The sequence below is a fragment of the Aquarana catesbeiana genome, linkage group LG03, assembly GCF_042186555.1.
Source record: "Aquarana catesbeiana isolate 2022-GZ linkage group LG03, ASM4218655v1, whole genome shotgun sequence".
In the NCBI taxonomy this organism is placed as follows: Eukaryota; Metazoa; Chordata; class Amphibia; order Anura; family Ranidae; genus Aquarana; species Aquarana catesbeiana.
Window position 1 is genome coordinate 133,397,811 of NC_133326.1, and position 26,181 is coordinate 133,423,991.

A 26,181-nucleotide genomic window follows, 5' to 3' on the forward strand; every position below is an offset into this window, starting at 1 on the left:
TGTGCAACTTAATTCTGCATAAAACATTTAAGTGTCATTTCATGAGAACTTTTTGAGGTTGTGTATAGGGGCGGGGGTTGGGTGGGACAACTGGTGGCGAGTAACCCTTAAGGCCTGGCTAGTAGCTCAGGACTTGAAATTTTGAGCCCTGCTGTGTTTCATGGTATATCTAATGCCTTGGAAATTCTTTTGTACTCTGACTGATACCTTTTACCAATGAGATACCTCTGATGCTTTGGAAGCGCTCTGCAGCCCATGGCTTTTGCTGTAGGATGCGACTAAGAAAATGGAAAAGAGAAAAAAACCTAGACTAACTAGAACAGCTAAACTTTATTTGGGGTTAATCAGAGGCACTTTAAATGATGTACAGACTCCTATTTAACATGAGTTTGAATGTGATTGGCCTTTGTGAATTTGTCATCTACACCCAGAGGAATGTGTAAAAAATGCCCAAGTATACGCGGGGATACTGAATTCTCATAGGATTAAAATAATTTTTCATCAGCTCACATACACTTTGACGCCCTGTGGTGAATGAAATGATATCATTGCCACTATTATGTAGGGCAATGTGTATCTGCACAAAAATAAAAAGCTGTACACTTGCACTGTTTAAATAAATGCTGCAGTGAGAAATGTACTGAAATGTTGATCGGATTTAAAATGTATGTTTTGTTTTTTTAATAGCCAATAACTATGTTTGCTTCCATTCACAGGAACAATAGGAAAGCCCATTTGATAGGCATGTAGTATTTTTTCAATAATGCCAACAATACCATTTGACCTTAAAGCGGAGCTCCGCCCTTTTTTAAATTTTAAAAATCACACACGTGACAGTTGCTGCTTGAGCAACCTATAATCGGCATATGACAAAGTTTTCTGTCTTTGTAAAGGTATTAGGACTCACTGTACCCTCCTTAACCAGCAAGCATCCATCCTGAGTGTGGGCATTTTAAGCTTGCTAGGAGTCTCTTCCGGCATTGGGTGCAGCTGGCTACCCAGCATGAACCTCCTGATCTCACGCATGGGCAGTGGGAACTAATCACAGCCCACTATGTGTATTGCAGGTTGCCGTAACAATAAAAACAATGAGCTCCCCATTCAAAAATGGCACCTACTTCTGCCTTGCATCTCGTAATTTCTGTTTTTGAAATACCGCGATGCTAAAAGCGGAGGATGCTCATTGAATTCTGGCACTGGTATCCCTGGAGCCAATGGGGAAAAAGGAAATTACGTAACTAGCCGCGATGAGGAACAATGGAAGTGCAGCGATTTCTACAAACCAAAAGAACTACATAAAATAAAAATATCACTATTCAAAAATGAATGGCAAAGGGATCGGCAACAAATGTGGCCCTGGTTGAAAATTAGGGTGGAACACCGCTTTAAAGGAATCTGTCCTAATGGACTAAAAAAATACAGCAACAAAAAACACATGCTGAAAACTACAGCCCCCCATAAAGTTAAAACACCCAGAGCAATTCCACATGCAAACAAATAAACAAGGTGGTATTTAATTATTTATACAAAATGACTGACGTCACAAATAGTAACAAGTACATTTTCAATATGAAAAACCCAAAGCTTGTGTATATATAACAAGTTTACTACATTTTCCTAATATAATATTAGAGCACACACTCCATTCTTATACTCTTTTGTGGTTGTGCACCCATATAAGTGCATGAACAGATATTTAACCTTCTTCTAACTTGAAATCACTGAATCCAAGATGCCCAGGCCAAATTTAGCAGCATGACCATGTTGGTTAACTTGACTGTAACTTTATGAATACATTTGCATACCCAAGTCATTTTATTAATATTTTTTATAAGGATAGAAGCATATATGGCTTTTATTTGGTACACTGTTGAAATACAAATTTTGCTTTTTTTTATTATAGGCTTAAAATGTAAAATGTTTCTACTTTTATTTTTTAATTCATTCTTTTTAATACTGTAGTTGTGTTTAACAGATGCACACTGGTATTTTTTAGCCTGTAGCAGCATCAGCAGGTTGAAGGCTTACAATGTGAATGAAGCCCGCATGTGATTACTTAAAGTTGACATGAGGCTCACATGATAAGTAAGCACTTTAAATTGGTTCCATTAGTGGGGACTATAGGGGACTATTAAAACCTGATTTGACAGGAAACAGTGACACAAATTGAAGGGTGTTACCTGTCAAAGAGATGTTGAGTACTGTACCTGCAGCAAATGGCAGTGGATTATTAACTACTTTCATAGCAGCCACCAATTCGGGCATTTCTCTCCTACATGTTAGGCTACTTTCACACTGAGGCGCTTTACAGGTGCTACAGCGCTGAAAATAGCGCCTGTAAAGAGCCTCTCCTGTGTCTCCAGTGTGAAAGCCTGAGGGCTTTCACACTGGAGCGGTGCGCTTGCAGAACGGTCAAAAAAGTCCTGCAAGCCGCATCTTTGTAGCACTGTAGGAGAGGTGTATCAAGCGCCCCTACCCATTGAAAACAATGGGGCAGTGGCGCTTTGCCGGCGGTTTTACTCCTTTTTCGACCACTAGCGGGGGTTAAAACCGCCCCGCTAGCGGCCAAATAGTGCCACTAAAACGACGGTAAAGCGGGCCGGCGCCCACCCGCCCCAGTGTGAAAGTAGCCTAAAAACCATAAATACATAGCTAACGTGTCACTCTTTAAAATTGCGCACGCTCGTGGAATGTCACCAAACTACGGTACTTAAAATCTCCATAGGCAACCTTTTATTTTTTTTACAGGTTACCAGTTTAGATTTACAGACGAGGTCAAGCACTAGAATTATTGCTCTTGCTATAACACTCGCAGAGATACCTCACATGCATGGTGAGAAGGCCGTTTACATTTGCGGGCGTGACCTACGTGTGTTTTTACTTCTGCAAGCGAGCACGAGAGGACAGGGGCGCTTAAACGTTTTTTTGGTTTATTATATTCTTACACAGTCAATTGAATTTTTTTTCTGATCACTTTTATTCCTATCCCAAGAAATGTAAACATCCCTTGTAAAAGTAATAAGGTATAACAGGTCCTCCTTATGGAGATATCTGGGGTCTATAAGACCCTAGATCTTTCTACCCTGGAGAAAAAAAAAAAAAAAAACCCAAAACATCGATCTCTGCTTTCCAGAAAAAATAAATCGCAGTGATAACAACACTTCCAGCTTCCCAGGATCATAGAGCTGGCCAGGGACCAGAGCTGGAGGCACTGGATCCTGGGCTCCCTAATCGCACAGGAGAGCCCGAAGAGGCGCCTGTGGATGGAGGAAGATCCCCTCCCCATTGCCTATAAAAACAATCTAGCGGCTTTTACATTGAAGGGAATCCTGGCTGGAAAAAAAAAAAAAAAAAAAATACCGGCATGATGCCTGTAGCTGCTGGTATCATCCCGATATCTTCACTTCAAGTCCAAGATGTTATAAGATGTCCTACGGGCAGGAATTGGTTAATCTACAGACTAAGGTCAAAGAAAGCTAGCTATATAAATGTAAATGTTAAAATGTAAGCTCGTCTTTTCAGAAAAAAATTAAAAGATGATCAAACACCCTACAGCTTCCCCAGCCCCCTCTGTCCCCACTGTACTTTTCCTTCATGGGTGATGAGCTGTCAGTGCTGACGTAGCGGTCCAGGAATTTGAAATCCCCAATCTTCTTCCCTGTCTTTATGTAAATCTTTCTCCAGCAGAGAGATCTCAGTGCTAGCCATCTTCCTCACAAATTTTAAATTATAGGTTTGGGTGGATTTACCATACACAGAAGGAATAATTTTTTCAGAAATCTATCAATTATTCTTCTAGAACCTACAGAATACAATTAGTAAGAAACATAAATTCTAGCATTTAGTTATTAGTTGCAAGTAATGTCAAGCACTCTTTTTAACATGGTCTTTGAAAGAACATACATAAACTTTGTTTAAAAGGCAGTCAGAATCAGTGTGTATGGGAAAATTGAAGTAGTTTGCTCAGGGCATATTTTATCTTCTTGTTGAGCACATCCAGAATCCTCAGACGCATGCCTCAGTTTGCTTTGTTGTACATCATGGTTTGTCTGTACCACCATCTACTTTGTCAGTGTCCATATGCTGCTCCTTATTGAGTACCTCTCTCTCAGGATCTGACTGTTCCTTCCCCTCCACATTAGAATTCCCCTCCTCAGAATTAGAGTGTGGTTTAACACTTGGACCAAGACTCTGCTCTGCCTGTTCAACATCCTCAGTTGATTCATTTAACTGCTCATGGTCCTCCTCCTCACTTGCAGAGTCATCTGCTTCCTCATTTTCCTGAGCAAAGCTGCATATCATCTGAGGCCAGCTAGTATTGCTGTCTTCTTTAATCTGAAACCATTCTATTTTTCCTCCTACAACAAAGATTTATGAACAAGATCTATCAATCCATAATATACTGAACTACAATGCTTTTAAAACAATACTCACATATAAACTTGCCAGTTTATTTTTATTATAACAGCTCCAAGACATAAAGAATTAAGGGGTTCACAAGTATCAGCTAATCTACTACTCAAAATGGGATTGCTGCCTCGCCTCCCTCGTGCTGCATTGGCCTGTTCAGCATGACGTTGGCGGGTCACCGCCTTGGACTGGGGGTATATATCAGACTGAGCTGGCTGGTGGTTCACTCTTCATGATCCCATCACTTGGAAGGATACTCAGACATGAGTTGGTCCATGCACCATATATTACAGGTAATTAATGGGGTTAATTCATGACCTCCTTCCCACTTATTTTGGGTGGCTTGCACCATTTGTGGGACAACATTAAATTTGTTTAGTGCGCACATTCACACCTATCATCACCCCATATGTAGTCCCTTCGAGGGAACACTTTGATGACTCTTTACATCCACACACTACCATTTTTTCATTTACGTTTTTCTTATACATTACTTGTAGGACACCATGCACAATAAATGCACACATATCGCATTTGGACTGTGCTGTGGCCTTCCGGCCTTGTTTTGGCTGCTTTTCCTGGACCTTGGAGGGTCTTCCCACCTCAACTCCGGGGGAGACACCTTACCTGAGATCCCCACAAGTTCCCGTGCAGAGATTGGGCCCAGCCTTGGGACAGAGTTGTAAGTCACTGACCTGTCACCACTTTTTGGGAAAATAACTTTTCTCCCCTTTTTTAGAGGGCACTATTAACAATTGATAATTCTTTACAGTATATTGTCGTACTACACTCCTGATGAGTGGCTGTAATGCCATGAAACGCGTCAAGTGCTATTAGATACCAAGATACATCTGGTTCCATTATGTATATAATTTTTACGTATCCATTATTTACTGTATGTCTATCACGTCAACTCATTAATTGTATTTCATGCTATGAGCATTATAATTCAAGTGCAAGTCATGCGACTACCATTTTATTCGATACAATGTCTTTTCAAGAGTTTCGTATGAATTTTGGATTGTAATAATAAACCAACTTATTTATATATACACATATGTACTTTTTCTATTTTTATTTTACATGGTGGGCCTCATTTAAAGTCCCAATTTCCTCTTCTTTCCTGCATACTACGCAAAATGGTTTACTGTCTCCCCCAATTCTCACTTAGCTAGCAGTAGACATGTATGTAAAACACAATTTATGAATGTCATATTTCTAAATAAATACAAATACATACTGACCTCCATCATCGCCTTCTTTTTTTTCAGTTAAAAATGTCCTGGTCATATTTAGCTTCTTTACAGTGTGGCATTTGTACTTCAGCTTTGGTTTTGAATGATCTGCATCCCCTGTGTAAGAAAAACAGGTAAATATGTACAGCCAATATAAAAAAGCAAAATAAATGTACCAGTTCCCAATAAAATTGTGATAATTATTATCGAACCTTTCTTCCACAGGATTCCAAGCCCTTTCATTGGTTGTCTTTATTGGATCAATAATATACACACACACACACACACACACACACAAACACACACACACACACAGTTGTGCTCATAAGTTTACATACCCTGGCAGAATTTATGATTTCTTGGCCATTTTTCAGAGAACATGAATAACAGAAAAACCTTTTTCACTCATGGTTATGTTTGGCTGAAGCCATTTATTATCAATCAACTGTTTACTCTTTTAAAATCATAATCACAACAGAAACTACCAAAATGACCCCGTTTAAAAGTTTGCATACCCCCGTTCCTAATACCGTATATTGCCCCCTTTAATATCAATGACAGCTTGAAGTCTTTTTAGTATTTGTGGATGAGGCTCTTTATCTTCTCAGATGGTAAAGCTGCCCATTCCTCTTGGCAAAAAGCCTCCAGTTCCTGTAAATTCTTTGGCCGTCTTGTATGAACTGCACGTTTGAGATTTCCCTAGAGTGGCTCAATGATATTGGAGGTCAGGAGATGGAGATGGCCACTCCCGAACCTTCACTTTATTCTGCTGTAGCCAATGACAGGTCAACTTGGCCTTGTGCTTTGGATCATTGTCATGCTGGAATGTCCAAGTATGTCCCAATGCGCAGCTTCCTGGCTGATGAATGCAAATGTTCCTCCAGTATTTTTTGATAACATACTGCATTCATCTTGGAAACAATTTTGACCAAATTTCCTGTGCCTTTGTAGCTCACACATCCCCAAAACATCAGCAATCCACTTCTGTGTTTCACAGTAGGAATGGTGTACCTTTCATCATAGGCCTTGTTAACTCCTCTCCAAATGAAGAGTTTATGGTTTTGGCCAAAAAGCTAAATTTTGGTCCCATCACTCCAAATGACTTTGTGCCAGAAGATTTGAGGCTTATCTCTGTGCTGTTTGGTGTATTGTAAGTGGGATACTTTGTGGCATTTGTGTAGTAACGGCTTTCTTCTGGCGACTCGACCATGCAGCCCATCTTTCAGTATTGTGCATCTTGAAATAGCCACAACACGTTTTCAGAGAGTCCTGTATTTAACCTGAAGTTATTTGTGGGGTTTTCTTTGCATCCCGAACAATTTTCCTGGCAGTTGTGGCTGAAATTTTAGTTGGTCTACCTGACCGTGGTTTGGCTTCAACAGAACTCCTCATTTTCCACTTCTTGATTAGAGTCTGAACACTGCTGATTGGCATTCTCAATTCCTTGGATATCTTTTTAGATCCCTTTCCTGTTTTATACAGTTCAACTACCTTTCCCCACAGATCATTTGACAATTCTTTTGCTTTCCCCATGACTCAGAATCCAGAAACGTCACTGCAGCACTGGATGAAAAATGCAAGGGTCTGTCAGGAGTCCAGAAACGCATTGACCTTTTATACACACACACTAATTACAAGCAAACAGATCACAGGTGAGGATGGTTACTTTAATAGCCACTTAAACTCCTTTGGGTCAACTTGTGTGCATATTATCAGGCCAAAATCACCAGGGTATGTAAACAAAAAATAAATGTTTTTGTGTTATTCATATTCTCTAAAAAATGGCCAAGAAAATATAAACTTATGCACAAGTAATATATATATATATATATATATATATATATATATATATATATATATATATATATATATATATATATATATATATATATATATATATATATCACATACACACAGTATCTCACAAAAGTAAGTACACCCTTCACATTTTTGTACACATTTTATCATATCTTTTCATGTGACAACACTGAAGAAATGACACTTTGCTACAATGTAAAGTAGCGAGTGTACAGCTTGTATAACAGTGTAAATTTTTTGCTGCCCCTTCAAAATAACTCAACACACAGCTATTAATGTCTAAACCGCTGGCCTCAAAAGTGAATACACCCCTAAATGAAAATGTCCAAATTGGGCCCAATTAGCCATTTTCCCTCCCCGGTGTGAATGGGGAGCAGGTATGTTAAATTTAGTGTTATCACTCTCACTCTCTCATACTGGTCACTGGAAGTTCAACATGGCACCTCACGGCAAAGAACTCTGAGGATCTGCAAATAAGAATCGTTGCTCTACATAAAGATAGCCTAGGCCAGTGATGGCGAACTTTGGCACCCCAGATGTTTTGGAACTACATTTCCCATGACGCTCAACTACACTTCAGAGTACATGAGCATCATGGGAAATGTAGTTCCAAAACATCTGGGGTGCCAAGGCTCGCCATCACTGGCCTAGGCTTTAAGAAGATTGCCAAGACTCTGAAACTGAGCTGCAGCACGGTGGCCAAGACCACACAGCGGTTTAACGGGACAGGTTCCACTCAGAACAGGCCTCGCCATGTTCGGCCAAAGAAGTTGAGTGCACGTGCTCAGCGTTATATCCAGAGGTTGTCTTTGGGAAATAGACGTATGACTGCTTCCAGCATTGCTGCAGAGGTTGAAGGGGTGAAGGGGGGGGTCAGCCTGTCAGTGCTCAGACCATACGCCGCACACTGCATCAAATTGGTCTGCATGGCTGTTGTCTCAGAAGGAAGCCTCTTCTAAAGATAATGCACAAGAAAGCCCGCAGTTTGCTGAAGACAGGCAGACTAAGGACATGGATTACTGGAACCAAGTCCTGTGGTCTGATGAAACCAAGATAAACTTATTTGGTTCAGATGGTGTCAAGCGTGTGTGGCGTCAACCAGATGAGGAATACAAAGACAAGTGTGTCTTGCCTACAGTCAAGCATGGTGGTGGGAGTGTCATCGTCTGGGGCTGCATGAGTGCTGCCGACATTAGGGAGTTACATATCATTGAGGGAACCATGAATGCCAACATGTACTGTGACATACTGAAGCAGAGCATGATCCCCTCCCTTCAGAGACTGGGTCACAGAGCAATATTCCAACATGATAATGACCCCAAACACACCTCCAAGATGACCACTGCCTTGCTAAAGAAGACAAGGGTAAAGGTGATGGACTGGCCAAGCAGGTCTCCAGACCTAAACCCTATTGAGAATCTGTGGGGCATTGTCAAAATGGCAGGTGGAGGAGCGCAAGGTCTCTAACATCCACCAGCTCCGTAATGTCATCATGGAGGAGTGGAAGAGGACTCCAGTGGCAACCTGTGAAGCTCTGGTGAACTCCATGCCAAAGAGGGTTAAGGCAGTACTGGAAAATAATGGTGGCCACACAAAATATTGACACTTTGGTCCCAATTTGGACATTTTCACTTAGGGGTGTACTCACTTTTGTTCCAGCGATTTGGACATTAATGGCTGTGTTGAGTTATTTTGAAGGGACAGCAAATTTACACTGTTATACAAGCTGTACACTCACTACTTTACATTGTAGCAAAGTGTAATTTATTCAGTGTTGTCACATGAAAAGATATAAAAACATTTTTACAGTGTGAGATACTGTGTGGATATATAGATATAGCTAGATATCTATATATCTATCTATATCTATATATCTATATATATATCCCCTCAGACTAAATGAGATACACCCTCTCAGTGCTGGAGATAAATGTGAGAAGGCCTATGCACTACGGTGTTTCAGGTGGGCTCTAGGAAGAGACAGGTATCTTCTATGCAAGGACTGAACTGAAGATAGATATAAAAAGGTGGTTAATTGGGAGGGCAGATACTTCCACTACAGCCTTGCCTATTAAAAGACGTGAGCTCAGAGAGACGGTTTTGTGTTGTGTCTGAAGAGGAGAGATAGTCATTTATAAGCCCGACTCTGGAGGAAAAGCTGCCACACTGGGCTGTCTTGAAATCTCTATCCTGCCTGGTGAGCCCTATGTACTAAACCTGTGTTCACGGCAAAAGAAGCCATTACTTGTTTTGTTTACACTGATACTGAAGGAAATGTCCTGTTTGCTGAAAAATAAAGCGGACTTTAGGTTTAGAACTGTGCTGTGGGCACCTGTTTTCCTCTCTGTTCATGGCTTTAAATGCCAGTGCAAAATTCTAAACTGTGCAAAGGCAACAAAGGTTCCAAAGATTGGACCTTCATCCAGCAAGCCATTTATGGTCTTGTAAAAGCAGATTATTTTATACATAATTATTTGTGCAGTTTAACACATTGTGCATGGTCAAAAAGCACCAGGCATTATGAAAATGTAGAAAAATAACAAAATGCGGTATCCCAACTACAAGGGCAACATGAATATGTATTTCTGAGCTTTCACAAACCAAAAAGTACCACCCATGTTCCATTCTCTTGTCTTAGGACACCTCTGTAAGCAAAGCTGGCTTTACACAAGTAGATTTTTGAAGGGACATTCATATGAAAATTCTCATCAGAACATCTGATGGTTTGTAAAATGTATCTTATTTTAATTTGCATTTAATACTCAGTTTTAAAATGAGTAGAATTTACAAAACGATTTCCACATTCACAAATTTGTTCAGAAAAAAATCCACCCTGCTCCTTTGAGATGTCAGGGCAGTTGCAAATGAGCTTAAATTTGGTTTAACTCTTAGAAAATCAAAAACATTCCACAATAGAAAAATTTAGAATGCAATTTTACTAGTGTATGACCAGCTTGAGGTGCATCATAGTAGCACCCACTTAGCCATCTATAGCTAGTCTGTTTTGGATGCAAACATAATGCAGATATGCAACAATTAACATACAGACCATATAGACAATTTTTCAATGTACAGAAATCTCCAAACAATAATTAAAAAAGTGTTTCTAAAAACAGAAGATTTTTTTATCCTAATGCATTCTATGCATTAAGATAAAAAACCTTCTGTGTGCAGCAGCCCCCCTAATATTTACCTGAGCCCCATCTCAATCCAGCGATGTTGCATGAGAGACTCAGCTATCTGGGACTCTCCCTCCTGATTGGCTCAGACACAGCAGTGGGTGCCATTGGCTTCCGCTGCTATCAAACTCAGTGAGTTAATTAGGAAAGAGAGGGTGAATGAATAAACACACAGAGCAGCGGCTCAGCTTGGGTGCCCCCATAGCAAGCTGCTTTCTCTGGGGGGCACTCGGCAGGAGGGGAGGGGACAGGAGCGCTGGCGAGGGACCCGAGAAGAGGAGGATCTGGGCTGCTCTGTACAAAACCACCACTACACAGAGCAGGCAAATATAACGTTTGTTATTTTTAAACAAAAAAAACAAAACAAGAGACTTTAGTATCTTTATCACTCTTCTGTGCTATGTTTGAAATGTCCCATTGACAATGTAGTCCACACAGGATGAAACATGTAGGTGGAGCCTACTTGCTCTGAGCCCAGGAGTTCAGTGTGAGCCTTGCGGGAACAGAGCAGCCGGCAGTATGTGTCTGCTCCTGTGAATTGCAGGTCTGACCTCTTCTGAAGCGTCTCTGGAAGCATATTGAATTTTAGCCCGTAATTTTACTTATAATTGTAAGTATAATTTATTGGTGTTTAATAAAGAGTGTGATGACTATTACACAAGGAGTCTTTCTATAATCCAGTCACTGGCTCTCTGCCCCTCCGTTGCTCACTAAACCGCTGGGCTGTGAAGGGGGCGGGAGCAGATGGCTCAGTCTCCCAGCGGCTCGCTGAGAGGTTTAGCCAGCTGCTGGTTCAGGCATCTGACTGGATCCGGACTGTAAATTCGGGATTGATCCAGAGCCTGGACCAGCTGAGTGACATCACATAAGTGCAGAACAAAATGTACTCCTGGGACCCATAGAAGAATTAGGGCCAAAATAGCTTTTGGGAAAATGTATCCATTTATTTTCAAGTGTCCAAACAAAACAGCTTCGCTTCAACATAAAAAAAATAAAATAAAAAAAAATACATAAGGCAAATCTTAGCCTCTTTTACTTAGCCACAACAAGTACCAGACTAATAGGTGAACCCTTCAAAGGCTTCTTGCACAGCACATAGCAAAATGACCATCTGTCAGCATCAGGCACGTTTTTCAAACTCACAGCATAGCTTCCTCACCTGTGAGTTTTCAGTCAGAGTTTCCAGTCATTATAATGCTGGCCATACACTATACAAAAAAATCGGCCGAAAAATCGTTCGTATAGACACTTCGTTCGTTTTTCGGCAAGTTTCGGGCACAAATCGATAATCGTTTGTGACGTTTTTGTGGAGAAAAAACGAACGGGAAGTTTGGAAAATTTCTGCCGAACGTACGATAAATTGCAAGGTTAATGTGTTTCCCGTCCGAACTGTCTGCACTAGGTATATGTAAAAAAACGAACAAAAAATTATTTATTCATGTCCACTGAACAATTTATCGGTCATTACATGATGGCACGATCGTTTGCGGTCACGGTCGAACGTTCGTTTTTCGAAAATGTGTTCGGCCGATTTTTCGTATAGTGTATGGCCAGCATTAGAGTCAGGCTTCCTGGCAGGTGGATTTGTGGACCAGGGCGGCAAAGCTGCAGTCCCACCCAAACCCTTCCACAGTTCAAACTCCAGGCCCAAAAGCAGAATCTTATGATCAGCCTCTTAAAACAGGCCTGAACTCAATTTCTTAACAGGCTTCCCTGGAGCACCCCAATTAGTATTCTGGGCAGCAAATATATCCCATCCCACCACCTTGTGTACCATTTTCACCCAGACTCTGTCACAGAATGTTATAAAAGAGGCAATCAATATATTGCCTCACCACGATGCACATCACATAAACTATGTAAATAAAACTATGGTTTAATGTACCGTGATCCAAAATTTCTTCAAAGATAACACAAGTGCCCAAAGCATCTAGAAAAAAAAAGCAGACAAGGTATAATACTAACATTAAACTATAACAAAGCCTGCTAATCCACAGAAAAATGGGCTACACACAACTAGAATTTTACCTTCATATTCCCCTGCAAACACATATTTGTCAACTTGTAAAAAGGGCTTCTCTGTGTTAATCCCCTGAATTAAAAGAAAAAAGAAAAATGAGAAAATGTAGCAGACGCCATTTTATGTCAATACAGGGTTGCTTGCATGTAAATGTTTCCTACTGGTTTGTATTTACCATTACCTGCATTTCCCTGAGGTGCAAGGCCCCTTTCACACTTGTGCGACTTGTCATGCGACTGTGCAGTCCCAAGTCGTACCACATGATTTCCAATAAGTACCATTCATATCTGTGCAACTTCAAGTAACACCAACTTCAAAGTAGTCCTTGTACTACTTTGGTCCGACTTTGATGCGAGTTGATTATATATATATATATATATATATATATATATATATATTTTCTCTCAACAATGGACTTATTTGGTCCTTTTTGTCTAAAAAAAAAAAATATTGAAAAGATTTGTTCAATCTGCTTGTTCTACCTATTGATCCAGCTAGAAGTAGGCGGGGATCCTTCCTGGCCAGCAGAACATGATTACTGCTAGTGGCTATGGTGGCCGGCAGTAATCCTATATAAAACAATTCGACAGGTTGGTTGTACCCAAGTTGACCGAAGGATGGATCGACGTGGGTACAATCAGCCCGCCCGTACATTGATTGAATCTCAGCTGGTCCCTGTGGACAGGATGATTTGGATCCACGTGTAGCCAGTTTAATTTCCTTTGCTGCACTGACATCTAAAAAGCACTGTTATCAGCTCTCAGTTATCTTCAGGAAACTACATCTTTCCCCTATGTTATGGAGTGGGAGTGTTATTCTATAGTGCAAAACAGGGTGACCATGCTGCTTCCTCCATGAATGCAGTACAGTGAGTGGGCTTTGTCAACCTAGGACAAGGAGTGTGTTACTAGCATGGTGACCAGGTGAAAATAAAAGAAATGTCCTTAAAACAGTGAGGGTGTGCTGGCAGTTCAAAGACCATAATGCTCCTCCACAGATGCGGCGGCAAGATAATCCTGAAGGTTGAGCTGAAGAATCAATTTGCAACACAAAACCCTGCAGTCAAATCTAAGCTATATACAGTACACAGACAACAAATCCTTAAGGATCAGTTGTTATATAGAAGAAAGTTTGAACATGGTGCAACGTGCAGTTAGATGAAAAAGGATCCCCTGTTTATCCCACCAAATTTAAGTTAGTTTTCTTAGTTTCCTTAAGCTTTAACGTATAAAGAGGCTCAAGCTATACGAGCACTAAATATGGGCCTTTTGCAACTCTTCAATTGCTAATCTAATACTCATATCTTTTTATATGATGAGATCATTTTTGTACATGTGGATTTTCCCGTGCTCTTACCTTGTTTTCAGTAAGCAGAGTTTTAAAAAAAAAAAAAAAAGTTGGAAGGTATACTGGCTTTCAGCATTATTAGGCAGGTGTAAATCACATAATTGCAGTGCCAATGCCGATGGAAAAACATCGATTTAGGCTCCTGTTGACTACGAGATCAAAATGAGTGGCTCCTGAGTTCACCAAGCTGAAACAAGCACATGCCAGGTGTCTGCACATCTAATATGCAAATGTTCACACTTGAATATTGAATCACTACATACAGTATTGAAGCAAGGATAAAGATGATCACCCTGGAGTAGGCACCTTAAAATACAGTCAACAATTGCAACTTACATATTTCTATGCCAAGATGTTTCCTTGGCATAGAACTATGGACAAAGACAAACATCAACTGAAGAAATAATCAGAAAAGCAAAAAGGTATGCATCCGAGGTGGAGAAAGGCAGTTCAAGAGTATGTTAAGTCAACAACTGATATCCATTGCTCCGTTTTTCCTTTAGGGTACATTCACATGAGAGTTTTGCATGGTGCATATACCAGTGGCAGGATTCTACTGAACCCTACTGCTATTTTTCACAACTGCAAGCAGTTAGCTGCACCTGCTAGACCCATACACTATAATGACAGGCTGTCGATGGCCGAAGCTATTCATGGCTGTTTGCACTCTTAGCTTGGTAGGTTGGGTACATTTGCTATCAGTGTAAACAATGTTTCCAACTATACTTCAACTGAATCTTGCACAACCTTATGCACATAAACACAATAACACATTTGTTGCACGATTGGCAAGATATTAAAAAAAAAAAACAAAAATTACCAGCCTGCAACAAATGGAATTGACCCCAACAGTTCACGTTAAAACCAAGGGGTTTAGGTGCACATATTTGCAAATATATGCGTAAGCTGCAGCGGCCATGTCACCCCAGTGTATTGCAGTCCTAACTATCTAAAAAAAAAAAAAAAAAAAAAAAGGAAGATTACAATATATGCCCAACAAGGACCAGCAAAAATGATTAAAAAAAAAAAAAAAAAATGAAAGGAACAGTTTAAAAATAAGATAAAAAAAAAGCAAAAAAAAAAATAAAGAAAAAAAAAAAAAACAAAAAAAAAAAAAAAAAAAAAACACCCGTCCCCCCTGCTCTCGCACAAAGGCGAACGCAAGCGTTGGTCTGGCATCAAATGTAAACAGCAATTGCACAATGCATGTGAGGTATCACCGCAAAGGTCAGATCGAGGGGAGTCATTTTAGCAGTAGACCTCCTCAGTAAATCTAAAGTGGTAACCTGTAAAGGCTTTTAAAAATGTATGTGTCGCCACTGCACGTTTGTGCGCAATTTTAAAGTATGTCATGTTTGGTATCCATGTACTCGGCCTAAGATCATCTTTTTTATTTCATCAAACATTTGGACAATATAGTGTGTTTTAGTGCATTAAAATAAAAAAAAAGTGTTTTTACCCCAAAAAATGCGTTTGGAAAATTGCTGAGCAAATACTGTGTGAAAAAAAAAAATGAAACACCCACCATTTTATTCTGTAGGGCGTTTGCTTTAAAAAAAATATATAATGTTTGGGGGTTCAAAGTAATTTTCTTGCAAAAAAAATATATTTTTTCATGTAAACAAAAAGTGTCAGAAAGGGCTTTGTCTTCAAGTGGTTAGAAGAGTGGGTGATGTGTGACATAAGCTTCTAAATGTTGTGCATAAAATGCCAGGACAGTTCAACCCCCCCCCCCCCCCCCAAAATACCCCATTTTGGAAAGTAGACACCCCAAGCTATTTGCTGAGAGGCATGTCGAGTCCATGGAATATTTTATATTGTGACACAAGTTGCGGGAAAAAGACACATTTTTTTTTTTTTTTTTTTGCACAAAGTTGTCACTAAATGATATATTGCTCAAACATGCCATGGTAATATGTGAAATTACACCCCAAAATACATTCTGTTGCTTCTCCTGAGTACGGGGATACCACATGTGTGAGACTTTTTGGGAGCCTAGCCGCGTACGGGACCCCAAAAACCAAGCACCGCCTTCAGGATTTCTAAGTGTAAATTTTTGATTTCACTCCTCACTGCCTATCACAGTTTCGAATGCCCAGATGGCACAACCCCCCCAATGACCCCATTTTGGAAAGTAGACACCCCAAGCTATTTGCTGAGAGGTATAGTGAGTATTTTTCAGACCTCACTTTTTGTCAAAGTTTTGAAAATTGAAAAAAGAAAAAAAAAAAAAGATACATTTTTCTTTTCTTTCTTCATTTTCAAAAACAAATGAGAGCTGCACAATACTCACCATGCCTCTCAGCAAATAGCTTGGAGTTTCTACTTTCCAAAATGGGGTCATTTGGGGGTTTTTGTGCCATCTGGTCATTTTATGGCCTTGGAAACTGTGATAGGTAGTGAGGAGTGAAATCAAAAATTTACGCCCTTAGAAATCCTGAAGGCGGTGCTTGGTTTTCGGGGCCCGTACGCAGCTAGGCTCCCAAAAAGTCCCACACATGTGGTATCACCATACTCAGGAGAAGCAGCTAAATGTATTTTGGGGTGCAATTCCACATATGCCCATGGCCTGTATGAGCAATATATCATTTAGTGACAACTTTTTGAACATTTTTTGTTCTTGTCATTATTCAATTACTTGGGACAAAAAAAATGAATATTCAATGGGCTCAACATGCCTCTCAGCAATTTCCTTGGGTTGTCTACTTTCCAAAATGGGGTCATTTGGGGGGGGGGGTTGTACTGCCCTGCCATTTTAGCACCTCAAGAAATGAGATAGGCAGTCAAACTAAAAGCTGTGTAAATTCCAGAAAATGTACCCTAGTTTGTAGACGCTATAACTTTTGCGCAAACCAATAAATATATGCTTATTGACATTTTTTTTACCAAAGACATGTGGCTGAATACATTTTGGACTAAATGTACGACTAAAATTGAGTTTATTGTATTTTTTTTTATAACAAAAAGTAGAAAATATGTTTTTTTTTCAAAATTTTCCGTCTTTTTCCGTTTAAAGCGCAAAAAATAAAAACCGCAGAGGTGATCAAATACCATCAAAAGAAAGCTCTATTTGTGGGAATAAAAGGACGCAAATTTTGTTTGGGTACAGCATTGCATGACCGCGCAATTAGCAGTTAAAGCGACGCAGTGCCAAATTGTAAAAAGTGCTCTGGTCAGAAAGGGGGCAAATCCTTCCGGGGCTGAAGTGTTAATCATGTTTTTACATTTTTTATTACAGGTTTTCTTATTTTGTGCATACTTTGACTAGAGTAACACAGTACTACACTGGGGATGGATTTATTTTTGCACACTATGATTGCCTATAACTGTGAACATCACTGTTATACACAGCCATTTTTATTTATTGAAATTGATTAATTCAGTGTTTACTATTGTGATTAGCTGTGACTGGCCCAGTTTGTACCATGTGATTAGCTGTGACAAATCACAAGGATCAACACAATAGCACACAATAAATGTCATGAATGAAAGTCATCCATTGTGTATAATTGCCATATGATTTTGCTGCAGCACGGCCCGTGGGGCGCCCTCAAGGCGTATTCTGGGGAGGACCTCATAAGACGTCCATGCAGAACAAGAGAGCTCCCCCCGGGCGTCATTTGACTATAGGCCGGGTGGGAATTGGCTCATTTAATGATTTTATTTAACCTACATGTTATCTTGCTGATCGGTATTACCTGTTTAGCATAAATCTTTAACCATGCAATAGACCATAGACCGGCAAAATCTTTAAGTGGTTGTAAACCTTTACAGACCACTTTTGACTACAGGTAAACCTATACTAAGGCTTATCTGTAACTACCATGGATATCTCCTAAACTTGCACGGTTTAGGAGATATCCCCTGTATCTGCATGTGCCAACGTCATCGGCACATACACAGTGAAGCAATGGCACGTACATGTCGTTTGCTTCAGTGAGTGTGCCGTTACCGGTGGCTCCCACGTCTGACGTAATTGCGGCTACGGCCAATCACAGCGCCAGAGCCGCGATACCCGGAAGTAACACCGGGGAGAAATGACGTTGGCCGGTGCTGTGTACGGGCACCGCAGCGGGGGCTTCGATATCAGGTAAGTATTACATAATGAGCTAGTATGCTATGCATACTAGCTTATTATGCCTTTGTCTTGCAGGTCTTTTTTTTTTTTTTTTTTTAATGTGGGTTTACAACCACTTTAACTGTGTGCAAGGTTAGCTTGACTAGTGCTGCTTTAAAAGGCGAAAAGGTTGACACATCATATACAGATTTGATTTAATTTTTTTTTTTTCTGTTTATGCACTATGTAGGTAGTCAATTGATAACATAAAAACAAATTATTTTATTTTATTTAAATAAAATCCTCACTTAACAGCAAATACACACTAAGTAATTTAAATGTACGATGATTTAAACACATTTTTTCCTAGCCCACAAGTATCTTACCAAAATTTTACATTTGTTGTTGCATTTTTCCAAAATGTCTGAATCTAGAATTCCTGTTAACTCCACTGACACCAAATGTTCCTGAAAATATGAACATGAAAACTTTATTTTAAAACATTACCTAAATTACAGCTAATATACAAAAACTATTCAAAGAAAACACCACCTCTTTTTGACTTGACACAATGCACTCTGGTTCTTAATTAACTAATAAAACACTGAAAGACATAGCAATGCAAATTATATTTGTCAGGCATTTGTCAGGCAATGGATGTAGTTCTCATTACCTGTGCTAAATATTATTAAATGTATTTATAAGCAAACCTGTCATGAGTGAAATGTGGGTACTGCCATTTTTCTGAAAATACTACTCGTCATACTTACTTTATAAGTTATTGAGGGACCATTTAGACAAATGTGCTTTAAACGGCATCCCAACATTATGTGTTGCAGCAAGCTGCAGTAAACCGCAACCCACTATAGCACTGCTGACTTTTTTTTTTTCTTCTTTTTGAAAAGCCAGTGGCGTGCAAAACACACCCAAAAACTTCCACCCGGTGCCAAAAAAAAGTGCCCACACATAAACAGTGAAACACAAAAACGTGCAACAGGTGTTCAGTGTCCTCCACTAGGGAAAGACCTTACCCCGATCCCCCGGGGTGTTAGACTCGACAGGGACTGAGGTACATTACAATGGGTCCATCTGGTCAAAACCAGGCAGGCCCCCATTCTCTGGAAGGTCTGCCGAAACAGACCCACCCAAGTACTAGGTGGGGCTCCCCCGAAGGGAGACCCCCAAAGGAGAGGGCGAACCAAGTCAGAAGGCCTTTGTCCACCCCTTTCCAAGACTTTCAGAGTAGGCCCGAGGACCCACACCCTACTCATCACACAGTGACAAACGTGTATACACTACAAACAAAAAAATACAAAAAAAAGTGACAAACACGGGGATAAATAAAAAGAGTGGGGAGATAGGGAGGTGGGAGAGTGAAAGTGACCATTGTGTAATACAATGGCCGGCCCTCCGGCCAGGAATAAAAATTTCCCCTGGTCCTAGCTAAAAGGCTTGGCCCAAGAGGCAGGTGTGAAAAACGTGTGTAGTGGTGAAGTGACCATGGTGCCATAAAATCAAGTGCCTAAACACAGTGACTGTACGGCACCACTGAACTGCCACTTCAGGGGCACATTCACCACTGGCTTTTCAAATCAACCCTGACCCACAGCCCAGACCACAGCAGCCCCCACCCCAACCAGGAAGGCCTGGAGGAAACTTGGTGAGAGCCCTTTACCATCAGGCTCCACAGTCGTTCCATCCCTCCTGCCTAATTACATTCGGGAAATACTGACCACTCCCCCCCCCAAAGGAGGAGTGAGCGTTCTCTCCCGAAAAACTGGCTGGAGCTAGAGCTACCCCAATCTAGGCCAGAAGGCCAGGGACCGGACCCTCCGGATCAGACCCCGTGGTCTCCATCCCAATCAGAAGGCTTCCCTTTCGGCTACGAACTGCTCCAGGTCACCTTTACTCCAGCAGGTTTTGCATAGCAACCATCTCTACTTCGCCATAGATCAGGGACGGAAGCAAGCGCCACCTCCTGGAAACTGATAAGAACAGATACTACACTTGATCTTAGCCAAAAGGCCGAGAAGCGATACTCGTCATACTTACTTTATAAGTTATTGAGGGACCATTTAGACAAATGTGCTTTAAACGGCACCCCAACAATATGTGTTGCAGCAAGCTGCAGTAAACCACAACCCACCGTAGCACTGCTGACTGTCAATCAGAAGCTCTCCTGCTCTGCTCCCCCACGCTCTCACTGGTGCGCTGAGCTATGGAGGGGTGGGGAGTGGCCGTCTCAGCAGCTCGCTGAGAGGCTAAGACAGCCATCAGTCAAGGTACCTGGTGGATCCAGACTTCCAGAGTCAGGATGCTGCGATGCCTGGGCTGATCTGTGTGACGTCAGCAGAGAGCAGACTTCAGACCACTCTCTGCTGAAAACGGGTCACCGGAGTGCAAAACTAGTTGCATCCAGTGACCCATAGCAGAAGTCCAGCCAAACAAGCTCAGGCTGGACTTCTCCTTTAACGTTTTTTAAATATAACCAGTGTGACTTTCTCTCTTACCTCCTCCTCATACTCATCATCGCTGTCATGTACACAACCTGTTTCCAAACTTCCCTGCTGGACGTCAGTGTTCCCAAGACTTTTGGAGGTCATGTTGGAAGGAGCAGCCAGCAGCTATAATTTTTTAGACCAAAATAAAGACAAAGAACAAAACATATGCAGTAAGTCATTGCAATACATGCAGGTTTCTAAAAAGGATAAAAGATGAGGAAATAAGTATGTACAGAAAAACACCTGTTGATCTGCCAGAAATGCACTCAGGTCCCACAGCATTTTAGCGGCTAAGTGGCATCAGTCCCTGCCAGTTGTGTTTTCTAAACTACTTAACCACTTCACCTCCAGAGGATTTTGTCCCCTTCATAACAGGCATTTTGTGCTATTTAGCACTGCACTATTTCAACTGGTAATTGCACGGTAATGCAACACTGTACCCAAACTAAATTTATATCATTTCTTTTTACACAAATGGAGCTTTCTTTTGCTGGTATTTTATCACCGTGTTGTTTATTTTTTCCCCAATATGAACAAAAATAGACCGAAAATTTGGAAAAAAAAAAAAAAAAAAAAAAAAAAAAAAAATTTACTTTCTGCTACAAAACATATCCAAGGAAAAAAAGAAATAAAATCTTCATAAATGTTGTCCAAAATGTATTCTGCTACATGTCTTTGTTTAAAAAATCCCAATAAGTGAACAGTATATTGATTGGTTTGCATGAAAGATATAGCGGCTACAAACTATGGCAGTTTTATTATTTATTTTTATACTAGCAATGGCGGTGATTGGCGAATTATAATGGGACTGCGATAGTACGGAGAGCAATCTGACACTAAGTGACACTGGGGGGGACTGATTAACTGCCACTGACATTAATACAGTAATCAGGGACAGGGATTATACAGTACACTGTCACTGTGCTAATGACACTGGCTGGGAAGGTGTTAATATCTAGGGCAATCAAGGGGTTAAATGTGTGCCCAACTATGTGTAATATATGTAAAGTGTGCTTGTTTCACTACTAGAGCTCCATGTTTCTCAACACAGTCAATCAGCAGGTCCTGGCAAAGAATCATTGGCCGGGACTTGTTGACAGATGCCCGCTGTGTACAATCACAGCAGGTGGCGTGGGGGACACGTCCTAAACCTGGAAGCAGGCAGTGACATATGGGTATGTTGCTTTGCCTGTACGGGTGGCCTGTCTGCAGCACACTGCGGGCGGGCGGTCCGCAAGTGGTTGAACACTCTCCCAATAATACTCTCTACCATGGGACACCAACTATCCTGAAGTTCCATGATAACTAGGAAGGCCAATTCAACTCCTTCAGATAATGCAGGGAGGGACACATTACAGCTCTAAAATTCCTGACAATATCAACAGGTATTTGTTTACCACTTAAAAGTGGAACTTTAGTCAGAAAAAGCCCTGATAAATCACTTCAGGCTGGCCTCTTTCACATATAGCTATGTAAAACATTAAAAATAAGTGTCTATACCGGGGCTAAAAAGTTTAAGTCCTGAGCTACTAGCCAGGCTTTAAGGGTTACTCGCCACCAGTTGCCCCACCCTGCCCCGCCCCTAATTCCACCCCTAAACACGCCCTCATAAATCATCTAATGAAATGGCACCTAAATGTTTTATGTAGAGTTAAGTTATAAAAATAATTAACAACTTTATCAATGGCCATCAGTGCAGCCTCACTTGTGCCCAACAATGCAGCCTCACTTGTGCCCAACAATGCAGCCTCACCCGTGCCCAACAACGCAGCCTCACCCGTGCCCAACAACGCAGCCTCACCCGTGCCCAACAACGCAGCCTCACCCGTGCCCAACAACGCAGCCTCACCCGTGCCCAACAACGCAGCCTCACCCGTGCCCAACAACGCAGCCTCACCCGTGCCCAACAACGCAGCCTCACCCGTGCCCAACAACGCAGCCTACCTGTGTTCATCAATGCTGCTTCACCTGTGCAGGGGAAGAGAGGAGAGGAAGAGGATTGCCGGGCGGATCATCACAGAAGTGGGGAACATCGCTGTAGCAGCTTTCATTTGAATTGCCAAGTATTTCTCGCGCTCACTGTCACATACAGCCTCGCCTCCTGGCCCAGGTACTTTGCTATACGTCACACGGTCCGGCATTGGACGGGTGTTCTGTCTATCAATGTACCTGGACCAGGAGGCGGGGCTGTATGTGACAGCGAGCACGGGGAACACTTGGCAATTCAAATGAAAGCTGCTACAGAGATGTTCCCTTTCTCCGATGATCCGGCTGCCTGCTCTCCTCTCTCTGCCCCTTGGTGATCGCTGGGAGAACGGTTCCCTTTCAACCCCACCTGCCAGTGGTGCTCGCCCCCCCCCCACCCTCCGAGGCAGCGCACACTCGCCAATCAAAATGTGAGTGGAAAATTTGAGGGCTGGTTTATAAATGTTTAAAATACAGCAACACACTGTCTCACCCTGCTCTGCGCATGCTCAGTTGCTCTCTATTCTCGGCACTGTGCCACTAGAGGCTGATTAGCTCACAGCTTTAGGATATACTGTTGCTGAAGGGGGAAGGAAGCAACAAAAATGACACAGACTATGATGATGGAACACAGATTAGGGAGAGAGAAAAGAAAAGCAGAAGAAGAGGTAACAGAGACACAAATAAGTGAAACTTAAAAAGATTGCGTCTTTTTATCTCCCGAATATTTCCCTCAGGAAGCCTGTTAACATCAGCACTAACGTTTCTTCCTCTTTAACTTTGCCAAGATATACAAGACTGGAAATGTACATATTTTAATTGAAGAAAGTGAGATAGTTTGAGACCAGGAGAGGGGGAGAGTTTCCATAAGAAAGTGATCGCTCTGGGCTTCAACAAAATGGCAGCCTCGAGCAAGAAGAAAAAGGAGCAATGCTGGAGGCAATTTCCAGCACACACTAATTTTAGTAACACAATTATTAATGTGGATTGTAGGTCTTTTGTTAAAGAACATTAATTGTTATCAAACTGTAATGGGTAAATTTCCGCTTTAATAGATAACAAAATGCTTCCAATTATATCTTTAAAGCAGAGCTGCAGCTTTTTACCACCCCATGAAGCTGGGGACAGCAATGGAGCCTGGAGAAGGTAAGCAGAAATTAGTAATATGTTTTTTTTCCAATACGAGAGATGATTTTAAAAAAACGCTTGGAGTTTTACTATAACAGACCGAGGAAATTGAGTACTGTCCGTGATACTTTTTTTATTTGCACTAACATACAATTTTTCAGGACAAGCTTTCGGGGTATGTCCCCTTCTTCAAGGTCCAAGCAGTACTGATTCACACATTTTTAAGCAGCATGTTAAAGAAGGAAAAAAAAAAAAAAAGAAACCAAACACATACAAATCAATGGTAATAAAGATAGCAGCAGAGTTAGTGAGATAAGACAGAGGGAGAGCTATAGAATGCAGGGGGGGATACTAGTCACAGAGGGGTCGTAAAACTTTAGCATAATGTGTAAGGAAACCAATATCTAAATTCAGGCCGTTATTTTTCGTGTGAAAAAGAAGTATCATTCTTAGTTCAAATGTTTTCCTTTCCTGGATAGTTCTGAAATTCCCTTTAAGAACTAAAGCACTGAGATCTTCTATAGTGTGGTCCGGTTGTGAGAAATGATGTCCCACAGGTGTGCATAAACTGTCTTCTTTATGTTCTTTGATGGTATGTCTGTGCAAATTCATCCTCACTTGCAACTTCTGTCCTGTTTCACCAACATAAGATCCTTTGCTGCACCTTTTGCATTGGATGAGGTACACAACATTACTGGAGGTACAGCTGTAAGATCCCATGATATTGAAGGTCCCATTTGTGTGTGTAACACTTTTGGATAGATTGATCTGGTTGCATAGTTTGCAGCATTTTTTTATTGCAGGGTTTGCTTCCATTATTTGTGACTTCATAATCAGAGTGAAGTTTCCTGCTGATTAGTTTGTGTCTGAGGTTGGGTGGTTGTCTGAAAGCCAATAATGGGGGTTGTTGGAATATTCATTTCAGAGTTTCATCCTCTGTATAGCTCTCCCTCTGTCTTATCTCACTAACTCTGCTGCTATCTTTATTACCATTGATTTGTATATGTTTGGTTTTCTCTTTTTTTTTTTCCTTCTTCTTTAACATGCTGCTTAAAAATTTGTGAACCAGTACTGCTTGGACCTTGAAGAAGGGGACATACCCCGAAAGCTTGTCCTGAACAATTGTATGTTAGTGCAAATAAAAAAAGTATCACGGATAGTACTCAATTTTCTCTGTCACAATTACACTAATACGGCAACAATTAAATCAACTATAAAAAGACCAAAATGGTTACATTTACTATATAAATGCTACTTTTTGGCCACAAGGTGGCAGCAGCTTCATATGTATTTTAGTTCTTTCAATTAGACTTTTTCATGCCTGTATCTAATATGCCTTTCACAGGGATAGGGAAAACAAAACAAAAATGCAAAAGTCTCCAGGGCTGTAACACTAGAGGTGTATTAAACCCCAAAGCATGTTTTTAATATATTGCATTTTTTACCAATCCTTAAAATTGAACTTTAGTCAGAAAACTAAGACCTGCTATCAGATCCCTTCAGGCTGGCCCCTTTTGCAGTTATAGCTATGTAAAACGTAAAAAAAATGTGCGCCAATACTGTGTAAAATCCAGTAATACACTGTTCTCACCCTGCTCTGCAGATGGTCAGCTGCTCTCCATTTTTAGGCACAAGTTTGTTGAGGCCGATCTGCTGACAGCTTTAAAGCAGAATTAAGCCCTCCTATCCTTTACAGCCAAGGAAGCTGCTTCTGTTTGATCTGCAACGGCCATGCTGCTGCACATGTGATCAGTTACAAAACCAGCCATATGATGGTTTAACAGTGTTGTTGAGAACACAAGCAAACGTGACAGTTAGGCCCCTCTCACAGTGGGGCGGGGCCGGCGGTAAAGCGCCGCTATTGTTAGCAGCGCTTTACCTTCGGTATTCGGCCGCTACCGGGGCTAGTGGGGGTAAAACCGCCCCGGTAGCGGCCGAGAAAGGGTTAAAAACCACCACAAAGCACCTCTGCTGAGGCGCTTTGCCGGCGGTATAGCCGAGCTGTCCCAATGATTTCAATGGGCATAAGCGGTGTATACACCGCTCCTTCACTGCTCCGAAGATGCTGATAGCAGGACTTTTTTCCCGTCCTGCCAGCACACCGCTCCAGTGTAAAAGCCCTCGGGCTTTCACACTGGAGACACAGCAGCGGCTGTTTCGGGTTGGTTTGCAGGCGCTATTTTTAGCGCAATAGCCCCTGCAAACCGCCCCAGTGTGAAAGGGGCCTTAACAATCCTGGCATTCAAGGAATGTAACTGTTTTCTAAAACAGTTAAATTGACAGGTTTAATTCCGCTTTATGATTTACTGCTGCTCATGTGCTCTGGGCTTCAGCAAAATGGCAGCCTCCAGCAAGAAGAAACAGGAGCAATGCTGCAGGCAATTTACAGCACACACTAGTTTTTGGTAGCATAATTATTAATGTGGAACGTATGTTCCTTGCTAAAGAACATTATTTGTTATTAAATTGTTATGGGTAAAATTCCGCTTTAAATATGGTAGCTTCTCTTTTTCCCCCTTAT

General features: G+C 41.2%; 1 protein-coding gene and 1 pseudogene across 2 annotated transcripts in view; both read right to left on the reverse strand.

The window, feature by feature from the left end:
- Positions 1–334: 334 nt before the first annotated feature.
- GTF3C6 (general transcription factor IIIC subunit 6) overlaps positions 335–26,181 on the reverse strand; it is a 28,867-nt gene continuing 3,020 nt past the window's right edge. The window contains exons 2-7 of one of the 2 annotated variants that reach the window (XM_073619297.1): positions 20,577–20,690; positions 18,453–18,533; positions 12,671–12,734; positions 12,528–12,572; positions 5,655–5,762; positions 335–4,358 (exon numbers count right to left, since the gene is read on the reverse strand). In XM_073619297.1, coding sequence (XP_073475398.1) covers positions 4,039–4,358; positions 5,655–5,762; positions 12,528–12,572; positions 12,671–12,734; positions 18,453–18,533; positions 20,577–20,669 — 711 coding nt within the window. In that variant the 5' untranslated portion in view covers positions 20,670–20,690 and the 3' untranslated portion in view covers positions 335–4,038. The remainder of the gene's footprint in view (positions 4,359–5,654; positions 5,763–12,527; positions 12,573–12,670; positions 12,735–18,452; positions 18,534–20,576; positions 20,691–26,181) is intronic. The other variant, XM_073619296.1, reaches the window with a different exon arrangement.
- Positions 19,979–20,103, reverse strand: LOC141135804 (U2 spliceosomal RNA; annotated as a pseudogene).